Source organism: Gavialis gangeticus, unplaced genomic scaffold (genome assembly GCF_001723915.1).
Source record: "Gavialis gangeticus isolate Ggan-Ray unplaced genomic scaffold, GavGan_comp1, whole genome shotgun sequence".
NCBI classification, from domain to species: domain Eukaryota; kingdom Metazoa; phylum Chordata; order Crocodylia; family Gavialidae; genus Gavialis; species Gavialis gangeticus.
Window position 1 is genome coordinate 66,845,088 of NW_017728994.1, and position 15,192 is coordinate 66,860,279.

A 15,192-nucleotide genomic window follows, 5' to 3' on the forward strand; every position below is an offset into this window, starting at 1 on the left:
AGGTCAGGAAAACAGACCTTACGACGAAAGGCTGAGAGCCATGGGGCTCTTTAGCCTGGAAAAGTGCAGGCTCAGGGGTGATCTGGTGGCCACCTATAAGTTTATCAGGGATGTTCACCAGGATCTGGGGGAATGATTGTGCACCAGAGCACCCCAAGTGATGACAAGGTCAAACAGTTATAAACTCCTCCAAGACCATTTCAGGCTGGACATAAGGAAGAATTTTTTCTCTGTTCGACCCCCCAAGGTCTGGAACAGTCTGCCATCGGAGGTTGTTCAAGCACCTACATTGAACACCTTCAAGAGCAAATTGGATGCTTATCTTGCTGGGATCCTATGACCCCTGCTGACTATCTGCCCCTTGGGCAAGGGGCTGGACTCGATGATCTTCTGAGGTCCCTTCCAGCCCTAATGTCTATGAAATCTATGAAGACACCTTATTTTTCTAAAGGGGACTCAAACACACACATCCCACCTTCCAGAATAATGCCTAAATCACCAGCTTCTGCAGGGTGAGGGTGCTCCAAAACTTGGCTGTTGAAGCTGTTCATTCCACTTCAACAAATTATTAAAGATTCATTAAGCCAGAGACAGAGCAAGAGTACTGTTCTCCAACCTAGAGGTTAGGGCACTCATATGGGAATAGGGAGACCTGCTCCAAAGACTCTTTATACTATTTTATGGACTAGGCATTGGATAAAATACTGAAATACTGCCTTAGAAATGAGATACTAGATCTAAGTGCAACATCCCCATCACCTCCAAATCTATTTTGAAAGGCATGTCCCTTGCTTCTTAATTGAAATAAAAGACTGAAGCACCTGCCTTCAGGAAAGTGTTAAGCCCTTTGACTGCCAAGAGGAGGAAAACACCTCTGTTCAGGTCAGACTGCTTTAAAGCAGGAACAAGATTTAAGACACCCCTTTTTTTCGGGTTTCATTATCATCTACTTTAGGCAACTCCCTGCTCAGTGTTTTGGCTGCTGTGACACCCATTCTACAGCATCTAACTTTCCCCATGCTTTCTTTAGGAAGCTTAGGTGCTTAACTCAACTGCCACAGATTTTGCTAATCCTCAATGAAAGTGGAAAGACTAAAACCAAAACCAGGTCTCTCGAGCTCCATTCTCTACTCTCAACCATCATTTTTTCAATATATCTGGATACTTAGATTTTCATCTATTTACAAAGGGCCCCTTGCATATAAACTTCATGAGATTTTAAATTGAGATTTTTAAAGTGATCCTTTCTACAGGAAATTAAAGCAGTATCCTGCTAATTATAACAGAATAGGACTGGTGCCAGTTACATGCCAAAAAAAATTTACAATCAGCCTGCAGGCTGACATATTTTCACAAAAACATGTTTCTTGGACAATTCACTTTAATTTAAAAAAAATGAAAACTTCATAAATTGAAAAAAATATATAAACTATTTACTATTAATATACTATTTTCCAAGTCTGTAAGCTATGGGAATGAGAAACAAATTTAGGTCACCAGCACAAGACATTTATAACTTCTTTTTTTAATTCCTTTTTAGGATTTTTTGATGACAGAAGCACAGTTGCATTTTACTCCCACTACCTATTTATTTTAATCTCCAAGATAGCTATAGAAGTACATAAGATGTCTGTACTAAAAATGTTACAAATACTTGGGAGACTTTGTTTCTTATGATATTATGGAGTTTTTTCACCACCATATCACTAATCCACCTGAGGTCATTTATTTTCTGATCAAGTTTGTTAACTTCTTTTGAAATCAGAGGAATCAACTGAATCACAATGGACACCATCCATAGTACAGAAACCAGGGTCACAGTTGGTATTGGTCTGAGCTATTTCACATACTTAATGGAAGTTTAACATTTATTAGTGGGAAAGAATCATACATCTTTCATTCTTGATGTACCATAGAGAAGACTTCTGTCTTTAGGCTCCAAAGAAAAGACTTCTGTCTCTGGGGCTTTCTATCTAGCACTGCTCAGAAATGCCAATGTCATTTATAAGCTGAAAATATACCTTGTTATTTTAAAACTATTCAGTGTATATTGTGTTTGCTTCTCATTTGTTCTAAGGTCCTTTAGCCACCATTCCAGAGCCAGACACCCACTTTAAAGCTCCTGTGTCCTCCATAGCTGTGGAAATAAGATTTAGGCTCCTTACCTTTCTCTGTACTTTAAAGTATTGTCACATACTGACAAATTCCTTGTCCCTTTACTTTTTCACACACAGTATTATTTCAGCATGTGAACTCCAATTTAGCACAGACCTTAGACTAGTGGTTCCCAACCTTTTTTGCCATGACCCACTGCTGGGAGTGGAGTGCGATGGTGGTGGCCCAGGGATGTGGGCAAGGGAGCTCCCAGCACGTGATGCAGCTTGTGTTTGGTATGTGGTGCCGCTGGCATTGCCCCCACAACCCTCATTTGAGTCACAACCTGAGGTTGGGAACTGCTGCTTTAGACATAGCAAAGAATTAACAGACTCTCCTTATGCCTGAAGAAGGGTGTTTGTGCCTGAAAGCTTGCAAAGAACAATTTTTCCAGCTATTTAATTGGTTTAATAAAAAAAAAATCACATCTACCCAAAGAACTTTGTTTGCCTTTGTCCTTAGCCCAACAGTGCTACAACCAACAACCCTACAATACCCCTTGTAATTTAAACATAGTTAAAGAGAGCAGCCACAACACCAAGAACGCCAAAGGTATTTTAAACACTTCTCACATACTTTCTCTGATGTCTTCATAGGCACTTCGACGTTCAGAGTCACCATCTGGCATCTTTTCGCTCCCTTTCTTGTTTTTCTCACCTTTCTTGTTACCATTTTTGGCTGGAGGAAGAAAATTAAAACAATTTTACTTTTGCACCTGTCAAGTTTATTTAAGAATGGCCAGCAAATACATGATAAACAAAATTACTTTCTTCTTTTGATAGTGTGCTAACCTTTCTGACAAAACAGACACTTAGAACACCCTGTTATTCTTTCCCTAGATAGCAGAACTATAAACTATACAGGGTTAAGAAATCATAAGTGTCCCGTTTGCAAGGAAATCAAAAATGTTTTACTCTTTGTAGTGACAGAATTCAGAATTGAATGTATTGGGCTGACAATTTATTTCACAGCGGTTCTCATCATGAAACATTTAAGGGCCCATCTCATGACTTCAGTCAAGCTAGATCAGAAATTAAAAGGGGTAAGAATCTTTATCTGCAATGATATGACTTCTTCCAACATAATTACCAATCTTCTGGCTCAAGGAAAGAATGCCCTCAAACTTAGTGATCACAAGATCACCATTGCTATATACCAGTATTGTATAGCATCTTCCACCTGTACCTCTTCTCATTCTGATGTATATAGCTGTCAATGGCCATCATGATATATTTAGATGTGTATATACAGAGGTAATTTATAAAGCTATAAAGCAGGTGGTATGTCTATATACATATGCTGACCATGACTATCCATAAAAGAACATGCATACACCCATCCCTCATGAAGAAAACAAATTTGTAAATATATTGAAAAAAGCTTTAAAAGCACCCCCTTTTCATTTTTATATGCATACACCCACACACAAGCAAGCCATTTTATTAAACATTGACACTATCTTTGCAATACTCCAGGCTGCCCATCCATTCTACTTACGGAGTAAATAAACTTGACATTGTGTCACACTTCTACAAATAATTTTTTTTTCTACCCTGGTTCTGTACTGTTCTTTCTTTCCTTCTGTCAGTGCTGGGAAAAATACTCAGAAGAGTTTTCTGAGTGTATTCAATTAAAATTAAAATAAACTCATGTCAGCCATGCCTAGACTCTTTGGGTGTGCTTTCCACAAACATCCAGAGAATTAATGTTAAACTCATATGTCTACAAATATACACGGAGAAGTTGTTGTATGTGGTAAGAAGTACTACTTGACACAACCATGACAATCCTCCCCAAATCCCACAGCAGATACTTTGCAAAAGGGCATTTGTTTGAGCCAAATATCTGAATTGCTACATCTCCTTGAGACATTCAAAGCTGACATGGCCTCTGGAAGTCCTCCTTCTAAGACAAATCTGGTAAAACTTAGACAATGGGCTATTGAATATTCTCATTGAAGAGGTCACCATCAGCACAATGAATATAAAAATTCTGGAGGGGATAGAGTACATTCAAATAATTAGTGAATTGATCTAAACCATAATTTACTCCCTTTGGATTACAGAAGCAGATTTAGGCTTCTGTAATGAAATCTTGATTTTTTTTTTTTTAAAGGCTTTCAACTCAGTTTGGATCCAGCTGCTGTGGAATTACTATGGAAAATGGTTTCCTCCAGCAAAATCAAAAATGTTTATTCAAAAGGTTTTTTCTAATGTTACATTATTCATTAGCGTTGTTTGCCTAGAAGAATACTGAGTAGCCAGCCCAAATGGGTTGAATATAATTAAGTACATTATCCTTCTATGCAGTATTTGACCATTCTTCAGCCTTTTTCAGTAAGCAGGATAGCATTCTTTGAAAGATCGGTACTTAAAAGGAGCTTTTGTGTTATGCGTTATTATTTAGTGGATTTCTAGAGTTGCCAACGAGGTGGTAGCACTGCTAAGTGAAAGAAAGCTCATTACAAACCACATGTTTATGTCTTTGCATATGGCTCTGGGCAATGAGGCCCTTATCCAGATCCTATTAAAATCAGTGGGAGAACTTCTGAGAAACAACTAGGGTCAATGAGTGGGTCCCTACTGTGCAATACGAAGTAAAACTTCCGCAAGAAGTTGAAAGTTACCACGCACTCCGCAGGACCGAGTGCTTCACATCCTTTTGGCTTTCACCAACTCTGCCATGCAGGAAGAGGAGCCATATGATAATGCAGCTATAAAATGTTGCTGCAAAGCCAGGTATAAGGGCTTCTTTGCTTTTATCTCACCTGTTTTTGCATTCTTCGTCCAAAGACACACTCTTCCTTGCTACAAACATGAACTGCCCATCTTTGCCTTTAAGCCCCTCTTTGTCTGTTCCCACTGTTTCCATTGTCTGTCTGAGGCTACTGATACGTCAGCTTCTGTCTCAACCCTACCAATGATTCCAACCTTCATAACTCATTTGTTACATTTTTAAGCCAGTACTTTTGTGTTTTCTTCCTTGCTCATGGCTAAAAGAAACTCCCCATAAGCATCTAAACTCACTGGCATCCTTCAGATAACTCCTAAAAGCTTTCCTTTGCTATGACACCTGCAAAAGCTTGACAGCAGTTACTGAGCCAATAATAATGCCTGGCATGCTGACTGAGAAAACCTCATTGTTTTCTTGCCATTCCCTTGTCAGCCATTGATTGTCTCTCATTTTATACTCCCACTGTATAGTACCTAGTACAATGAGGCCTGGCTTCATAAATGGGGCTCAGAAAGAAATGAGATACCAACAAACACACACGTATTTTAAAGGAGGTCATTATTGCATATGTAGTATCATGGTCTTATTTACAAAACCATAGTTCTGAGGAAAAGTAAGCACACTAGGGCACAGGTAGACTTGATATAGTTCTCTTTGAGTAAGTTTCAGGAAATACAAGTGGTCAGATGAGAAAAGCATACAACTGGCAATCATGAACGCATGAACAAATGTGCCCTTTTGGTTTGTCCCGGAGCTCAGGCACCAACAAATAAGTGAAATAAGAAATAGCTGTGTGTTGGAAACCATCCTGAGAACTGGCATGCAGATGAGCATGGCAAGCTGCCTGCTTCACTTTCCAAGTGCAGTTGGAATTACTTTATAACCAGCACAGGAACCGCAGGAATGGTATGTCTTTTATAAGACTGGCCCAAGCTTCAGAGTTTAGATCCTGATCTGAATTTTGTAACGTCAAGGCCTTATTTTCACCCGTAAGTGAGAGCAGGGCAACTATGACATTTGTTTACACTTCAGTGAAGCTTGGATGTGCATAGCTCCAGAATTTTGTTTCATACCCATCACTCCAGCACTACCTCCAGAAACCAAGCTCTCTCTCTCTCTCTCTCTCTCTCTCTCTCTTTCTCTCTCTTTCTCTCTCACACACACACACATGCACCCTCCCTTTCTGCTGAAGCTAACAAGAGTGGAGGACACTCCACACCTTGCAGAGGACATTTGGCCTTTCAAGATCTGGCACACTGGATGTACCACCATAACACTCTAGGACAGGGCTGCCCAATTTTTAAGCAGTCGGGATGGCATTCTCCTGAGGCCACACACAGTAGGGGCACCCCCTCCCTAGTGCTGCAGTGCACTTGCATATGTGCCACCCCCTCCATCATCATTGCAGTGTGTACCCAAATAGCCTCAGCCTCATACTGAGCTCTCTGTCCTACACTGTGCCCTGGGGCAGGTGCCAAATACAGAAGCCAAAAAAGGGAGGTGGAGACAAGAGATACAGCCAGAGAAATAGGAGAAATAGCAGCTTGGCAGGAGCCAGGTGGGGCACAATTTAACCCCAAACAAGCTGCCAGTCAGACTGCCCTGTTCCAGGACAGGGAAACCCTTTAACTGGTTTTGTCTACGCTCATTCCTTTGTTCTTCAATGTTGTGCCAGCACCACTTAAGACAGTCGTCACCTCTTCCATTACACCATGAATTTGACTAAGTCACAGGATTAAAGTTGGTGACAGATGACATTTGAGAAAGCTCAAATGTAATGTCAGACAAAAACAAGATACTTCAAAATAACACCGTATCGCTACAACATTTTCCTTCCAAATTCTTCCAGTGGGAATGCTGAAAAACAATGAAAATATGAGAAAGTGGATATTTATAGTTTTAATAGCTAAACACTTCAAAAACTGTGATCTGTACTGCAGATGGTCACTGAGAGGGTGTATATTAACGTCCATTAAGAGCCTGAGCAAAAGCCCATTGAAGTCAAGTGGGATTTGGATCAAATCCTAAATCAGCAAGAATGGGATTAGAAAATGCAAATCCACACATGGAAAGCTCTGTCAAACCAAGCATTTACCTTCCAAGGATGGCAATGTCCAGTTTCACTTATAAAAGTCATGGTGGCAGGGATAAGAGTGGCATGATCCTGTTACATTGTTACATAAGTTCAGGGCTTGAAAATATTGGTTTAAAAAAATGCAACAGTAAATGCCAATAAATCTGTCCTTATATTAGCACTTCACATTTTGAACAGTGCAATTCACACCATCTACAGCAATTAGCTTAAATTAATCAAGTGCACGTCACATGTAATTTGCTATAGCTTTCAGAGTGTTATGATTTTAGCTTAGCTTTGATGCAAAGCTAACACTGATCAGTACCAGCTGCTCAGCCAAGGGGCAGATCACACGGTCTTGTTCCTCTGCGTTTCTTCATTCCAGCTCAGATACAGTCCATTGTTTGCCACAACACCTAATTAATCCAACATGCACCACTTAGAGTGAGCTTCCCAAAATGTGGCATTTTATATTTGCTGTATGGCTGTCAAATTCATCTATATAAACCCATCCATATTTACACTGCTGGATTCATCATTGTTAATTATTTTTAGCTGTTTAGCACTAATCATGTGGTCACTTTTATGCATCCTTTCATATGGCCAAGTTTTCAAAAACTTTTTTATGACCAAGTTTTCAAAACTCTGTGTGTGTATGAGATCTTATTTAGGCAGCTATATAAGAGGCTTGATTTTCTTAGGTAATGAAAACCAACAATTTTACTGACTTTTTAATAATACTAATCACACTAACACTGTGCTTGGTAGAGTTTGCAATTTAATCTGCATAACTGCAAGATCCCTCTACAATCTAATGGCTAGTTATTCTGCAGCAAGAATTATGAGTGCTGTCTATACTTAACATTGTCTGATATTTCTCACTATGAAACCCCTGCTTTCCATTGCTTACAGCTTTTCTAAATGTTAACCATTTAGACTGAATTTCTCCATACTGACGAGTCTACCTCAGGGTATATTATGGATGTGACAGTAAAATATTAAAATGTTTTGGTTGTTGGTGAGGACGTATATATCTTTAAAAACATTCTTGCATTGAGAAGTTCGAGTGCCTCAATACTTTGAAGCAAGGATTTGCAACTTGGTAAGGGGATCACCCTAGTGTTGGATATGTCTTTTGCTGACTCCATGAAAAACACCTATGTTTGGCCAAGTTATAATCCTTTGAAATATTTTTGATTACACCTGTTCTGTTAGAACTTGTTAGATTCTGGCAGCTGAAATCTCATCATTGATTATATTCCAACCTAGAGTGAAAGGGCAGAGCAGGATTTGAAACTGCTGCTTCTGACTACTCTGGGTTGCCTGGCACCAGTCATTAGAACTAAGAAAATTGTGCAGTCCCTGACTTACAGGGCTGCAGCCCAGGTAGTGAAAGGAAAGGAGAAGGACTGCACTTCAGTGAAGTACAGTGGGTGCATCTACACCTGCACTTTACTGTGGAGTTGACTAATTAGGTTCTGCAATAAAGCGTCACAGCCTACATGTGCACTGGTATTAGGGTGCAGTAAATTAACTAACTCTGCCATAGGATAGTACTGTCTGGGACAGTACTATCTTAGAGTGGAGTAGCTGCATGCACTTCAGTACACATGCAGACCATGACAGGGGCTGGCTGGGGCATGAGGGTGCTACAAAGTAAGGGCTGCCTGTCGCCTAGCCCTGCACTATAGCACCCTCATGCCCCATCCAACCTGATGGGACTGGATGGGGTATGAGGGTCTCTGGATGGAGACTGGAAATGACTAGTCAAGCAGATAGCACCTGAGATAGAGATGCCAAGGAGTGAACACCAGGTGGAGACTAGGATTGAAACAAGGACATAGGAACAAAAGAATAGGGCAACACTGCAATGAGGAGCTGGGGTAGGATGACAGGCACAGGGAGGACAGGACACAGGTGCCATGATTCCTGAATACCAACCTTCCTTTGTTATCAGCTATTATCTTTGAATCCAACTGGCAAAAACCCACTCTAATGCTGGTTCACATAGAGAATGACAATTAGGGCTGTGTGAAATTTCACTGAGTGTTTTGTTTCGAAGCTGTTTTGACACATTTCGACCTTGAAACAGTGAAATCGAAGCAAAACAAAAACCACTGAAACAGCTTCAAAACGAAATGAAGGCACTTGAAACATTTCAAAAGTTTCAAAACATTTCGAATTTCGAAGCAGCCAGATGGCGGGAGGCAGAGAAGAGGCAGGGCTGCCCTCCAAGCAGCTCGAAGCCCCATGTAGCATAGTCCGGTGCGGAGTGCTGCCCTGGCTCTCCCTGCCTCCTGCTGCCAGGCTGCACTCCCATCAGAGCACAGTGCCAGCTCTGCCCACCTCCTGCCATTGCGCTCTGATTGGCTCCGCCAGTCCCATGAAGCTCAGCCTGGTGGCAGGAGGCAGGCAGAGCCAGTGCTGTGCTCCACCTCCTACCACCAGGCTGAGCTCCATGGGGCTGTGAGCCACTTGGAGCTTAGCCCAGTGGTGGTAGTCTGGCAAAGCCCCACAGTCCTCCAGGGAGTGCTGGCAGGCCCCTGATCTGCCTGCCAGATGACAGGAGGCTGCTGTTGCCAGCTTGGACTGGTGCTGGGCAGAGCCCACACCCAGCACCGGGAAGATTGGTAATGCCTCCTGTCATCTGGCAGGCAGATCAGGGGCCTGTCCTCACCCCTGGGAGGGCTGTGGGGGCTGTGCCAGATTCCTCCTGGGGCTGCGGGCCCCCAATCTGCCTGCCAGATCACAGGAGCCTAGTTCTGCCACCTGGGGCCAGCAGCAGCACCAATCTTCCCGGCGCTGAGTGTGGGCTATGCCCAGCACCGGTCCCAGGCAGCAGCAGCAGCAGCAGCAGCAGCAGCAGGAGCCTCCCGTTATTCGGCAGGCAGATTGGGGGCCTGCACCCCTGGGAGGAGTCCAGCAGAGCCCTGCAGCCCTCCCAGGGGTGCGGGCCCCTGGATCTGCCTGTTGGATGACAGGAGGCTGCCACTGCTATCAAATGACAGGAGATTTTCTTGTCAACACCTTGAGGTACAGTTTCCCAGAAACCTATACACCTATCTCCTTGAAACTTGGCAGGCTTCATGGCCTCAGAAGGGGCTACCACCCCTGGACGTTTCATCTGAATTAGGCAAGAAATGACAAAGATATAGGCAGTTTCATGCTTCCCTATTATAGTCTATGGGCAAAACGTCGAAACAGTGTCGAAACAGCGAAACAGTTTTGACGAAACAAAATGGAACAGCGTTTTCAAAACTAAATGAAACTCAAAACAAAACACTGTTCCATCAAAACATCAAAATGGAAGTCGAAGTGGGACGGTACTATTTCACACAGCCTTAATGACAATCTCATATTGCTTGGAGTTACACTCAGCTCAAATGAGAGAGGTTTTGACAGTAGATCAAAAAGCTCCAATGGTGATGGACCTTGTAGGTGTTAATAGGATGCTATATAATAGAATTTCTCTTACTTTTTTAAAACTAGGAAAGTACAGGAAAAACCCACTCATTTAAAAAACCATTACTACCATAATTTTGAAAAAACCACATACTCAGATTTGGGAGCTGTCAGAACTCTGGGTTGCCAGTAAGACCTTAAGTAGGCTATTTTCTGTGCATACATTGTAACACAACCTTTAATTACATACTATTTTTCCATAGCCTCCTTATGTCATTCAGTACCCAGGGTACCCCTGCTTTGAGGAGGAATCAAGGCTGTGTAGAAGAGAATGTTGTCTCCAGAATTATTACCCCATTTGTTGCAGACTTTGGAAGGTGCTTTGTGCATATGGCAAGGAAATGTGGAAAGAGAAAGGGCAGTCTCATAGATGAGGCAGGTAAATGCTGTCTTGGAGAGTCAGTATGCTATCCCTGCCTCTAATCCTATGGCATGCAAAACTCTCCAAAGTTTGCTTGCAACTGTGCTGCCATGTAAGTCAGGGAGGGCCAGTAAGAAGCCTGAAGTCATTAGAGAGTTACAGAGCATCTGATGGGATGGCTTAGAGCAGTGGCTCTCAACCTATTTGCCATAGTGGGACATGCTTGTAGCTTAATTATTATGTCAGCTGCACCCACACAACTTACTTCCTGTGTATCCATTTAAAAAATGTTTTAACAGGATTAAACAGCCCTGATATCACTAGGGCTGCAGGAGTGTGTTGACTGGGCTGAGTGTGCAGCCCAGGGACCACGGTTTGAGAACCACCAAAGAGCATGGCAGACACCTGAGTTTTAACTGCATCTTAGATGGTCTGTTGATTTAATGCAATGGACCTCCAGTTATTTCCTCAGCACAACAAACTTCAGCAAGAGAAGACTACCAAGTAAACTCTACCACTGCCAACACACTTAGTTTCTAGTTACCTTTATGGCTCACAGGCAACAATATGTCCCTATGTCTTGTAAGGATGCAGGGCTTCTATTGCCTTTATTGGAGCTGATGTCTGGAGAGGTACAAACTAAACCCTGTATGCAGATAGGGGGCTCCATAAATGTTAGTAATACCAAATATGACAAGTGAGAACCTGAAGATAGCTTTAAAACTGCATGCACTTCCCAGCTAATATACTAACAAGTTCATGACGGAAATGCCCCTATCAAGGCTGAATCCTTTTAAACGGCTATCTAGCTGCTGGTGTCCTCTGGTACCCCGCTTTTGGGAGTCTTCTGCCATTACTGTCCTCATACAAGGCATATATTTGTCACTAGTGTTCTCTGCCCTGCTGTCATTGCAGCAATGGTAGTGTTGAAGCAATTTCTTATTTTAAGAAAACCCAATGTTCACTTGATAAAAAAAAATTGCTTTAATAAGTCTTAACTGTAAATCAGAATCTCCAAATTTAATATCTATGATGCTTCTGTGAAAATCTTAACTCTCAAATGTGCTGTGTCCTGACTGCTTATGTGTTTTATTTGCAACTTTTGTATTTTATCCTGCATCTTTTAATGTTACAAAATTCTTTTTCCAGCCAAAAGAGTTTGGGTCAGAGGCCTGCGGGATTTCTCTCTAAATTTAGAAAACGGTAGCTTATTGCACGATAAAATATGATAGCGCATGATATTCATTATCCCAAAAAGCAATAAGGTAAGCACAGCACAATCAGAATATGCCCACAGAACAGGTTACTACTCCATAGAGGCACAACTGTGCCTAATAGAAACCTCTGTACAGTGCTTACTGACCACAGTTTTGCCAATAATAGTGATTTGCTGGTTTTCCAATTGCTTTTCAGCAAAAGAAATTAAGTGTTGTCAGTGAGACGATGGAAGGTATGCCTGCCTGCTTTTGTCTGGGTTTTGTTTTTGCTTAATTTATTTGACAAGTACCTCCTAATAACTGGGGGGAAAAAACTTCTTTTATGAGATGGTATCTCTTACAGAAAAGCTGTTTACATACCGTTCTTGAAAAGACTTTAAAGTGAAATCCAAGTGTAATTCATATGTTCAAATGTGAAACTAACTCAGGAACACCTCCGAGATTAAAACAAAGAGGGATAAAAAGGAGACACCATCAGACAATCAGGTTCAGCCATACAGTCAGTCTCTGTTTGATTGTAAAACTGGAGTTTTAACAACTAGACAAATGTCAAATATGATTAAGACAGAAAAGTCCATGCACTGCCTCAATTAACAAACGGCAGAGCTTTTGCAATCCCCCTACTTGATAGGGGGAGGGTGTTATTAGTTTGTGTGATTTCCCAAATGCTGCAAAACTTGGTGTAAAAAAATTAGTGTGTGGGTTCATCATCATCACCTGCATATTCATTATTACTACTACTTCTACCATTACTAGGAACTAATTAATTCTAAAAGTCAAAGTCAGCATGAGATTGAGCAGAGATCTCAAAGTTTGGAGGAGGAAGAGGTGGAAAGTTACCTGGTGGAGTTTCAAGAATGGATTTTTCTTTTTTGTTGGCTTTCTTCAGTTTTAACTCTTTCCTGCCAGGTCTGAGCTTTGGGGGCTTCTCTGTCTCTGCAGCATGGACTGATTCTTCCTCTTCAGGTTGTTCGATGAAAGGGGAATATTCCTCAGTGGGTTCCGGAAAAGAATAATAATGATCTCTGTTAATAATCTCCTGCAAGTAATAATCCTGATCCTCCATAGGTAGAGCCTGGGACAAATCTCCAAGCAGTGCCAGCCCAAAGGCACAGAGAGCAAGACAGAGCTGAGAAAAACATGAGCTTTTCTTGCTAAGGGAAATCATTTTTTTTTTTTTTTTTTTTTGCACCAAGATCCTCTGTGAGTCCCAGATCCTTATTCAGCAGATAGGAAAAACAGAAACTTTGGCAGCTGGTGAATCCCAAGATCTGAAGAGGGAAAATTGCCCTGTCTGTGATAAGTGCTTCTGCTTTGGACTAGTTTGCAAAAGTTACAAGTAGTGCAGTGGGAGTGAAGGCTGAGGAGGGAGGGAGGCAGGAGCAGGAGATGCATGTGATCATAGGGCTCACAAACCAGACACATGTACAAACACACATAGGGAAGAAAGAGAGCTCTGCTCTGCCGGCTTTTGGCAGGTGTGACTTTCCAGAGCACTCTTGCTTGCTTGCTTGCTTGCTTCCTTGCTTGCATTCTTTCCTGCAAAAAGCAGAATTATAAGATACCATTTCAGCTAACCCTCTGGGCTTTCAAGTCACAAAGATTCCAGTGCTTGTGCACAGTTGATCCCGGGCTCCTTTTATTTTAAAAAAATGTCAACAATCCTTCAACTCCAAGTCGATGCATAAATATATGTCACCTTAATTAGGGGGGGAGGGGAGTATGTTTGTGCACACACACACGTAGATCAAAGAAAGCTGCCTATTTCTGTGTTTTTATAGTAAAATTCACTAAGTTTATGTACATCTTTATCATCTCTGTGTGTCTGTATATGCAAATAGTATTTTATATCTTTTACCTTATTTTTCTTTTTATTTCATACACATTTATTTCCTCTCTCTAGATCCATAGCAAGCTCATCCATCTTTCATTCCTCCAGTAAATGTGGAGATAGACTACAGGAGGTGCCTGTTTTACAGATGTGCTACAATTAAAAACAATAGGTGAAGCACCTTTGAAAACCAGAGCATATATGATTCCTCAAAAGTCATTTCCCCTGTGTGACAGGGCAGAAGTCATGCCCTGTCCCAAAGTACAAAAAGGCAAGGGAGCCGTGGATGGGGAGTGCTTCATATGCATGTTGAGAACCCTAATAAGGCATGGGAAACCAGGATGTGGCTCTAATTGATTTTTGCTGAGCGCTGCAGGAGCAAGAGCAGACAGAGGAGAAAACACCGGATAGGCTCTGACCTGGAAGTTAAAGCACTGGAGCCAGGTGAGAGGTCTGCCCCAGAGAAGGGAGACCCTTGGGAGCAGGAGCTCATGCAGCTACATGGAGGTATAGCAACTACCAAACCCCAGCTGGGGGTCCACAGAGCCAGCAGAGGAGGATCTGCAGCAACAAAACTTGTCTGAATGAAGATCTGGTGTAAGAACGTCTCATCAGAGGTTTGCAAGGAGTTCATCCAGTGAGTGAAGCATGCTGGGTCCATAGCCTAGAGGAAAGAAGAGAAAGGACAGCTGGGGAGAGGTGCCCTGTGAAGGGGGGGAGAGGGGAGCTCACCCCTGCAATGGGGACAGAACTCAGAGCCAGCCAGGGGACTGAGTAGGCTGGCTATGCTGCCCAATTGGGACCCTTGATTTAGGACGGAGCTGAACTGAAGCTGTGGTGCTATTCTGAACACAGGTCAAAGGGCGGGGGTGAGGGAGATAATCACGATTTGGAGGCATTCCAAGGACTCTGTGAGTGCACTAAGAACAGACTAAAATTCAGAAATTACACCCCTAAACATCTGATGTGGTAAAGGCAGGGTACGGAGATGGAGGAGCCCTGCAAAGAGGCTGGGCAGCCAGAGGAATTGTATTAAGAAACAGAAGTTTGCCTCCCAGTATTTACTTTTCCCTTTGGATTTTCCTTAACATCAAAGGCAAAGGTGAGAATTAAAGAGGATAAGAATTAGGCCTGTGCAAAGCAGCTAGTATTCGCTTTGGATTCAGATTCAGACAATTCAGGAGGCAATGATTTGATTTGGGGATTTGAATCATGGTCCCAAATCAATTCAGCCAAATCTGAATCGAAGATTTGGCCACCGCCAAATCAATTGAATCTCCAGATCGGCCTCACCTGCTCTCAATGGCTGCCCCACCTATTCCCCCAGCTCCCAGCTCTTTAAAAAGAAAAAAAAAAAAAA

The 15,192-nt window shown here is 42.2% G+C and overlaps 1 protein-coding gene across 1 annotated transcript in view; it reads right to left on the reverse strand.

Moving 5' to 3' along the window:
- The window catches only part of CPXM2 (carboxypeptidase X, M14 family member 2), a 203,638-nt gene extending 190,257 nt beyond the window's left edge, over nucleotides 1-13,381 (reverse strand). Inside the window, exons 1-2 of the mRNA XM_019502962.1 lie at nucleotides 12,842-13,381; nucleotides 2,731-2,832 (exon numbers count right to left, since the gene is read on the reverse strand). Of these exons, the coding sequence (XP_019358507.1) occupies nucleotides 2,731-2,832; nucleotides 12,842-13,169 (430 nt within the window). The 5' untranslated portion in view covers nucleotides 13,170-13,381. The remainder of the gene's footprint in view (nucleotides 1-2,730; nucleotides 2,833-12,841) is intronic.
- Between the last annotated feature and the right edge of the window lie 1,811 nt (nucleotides 13,382-15,192).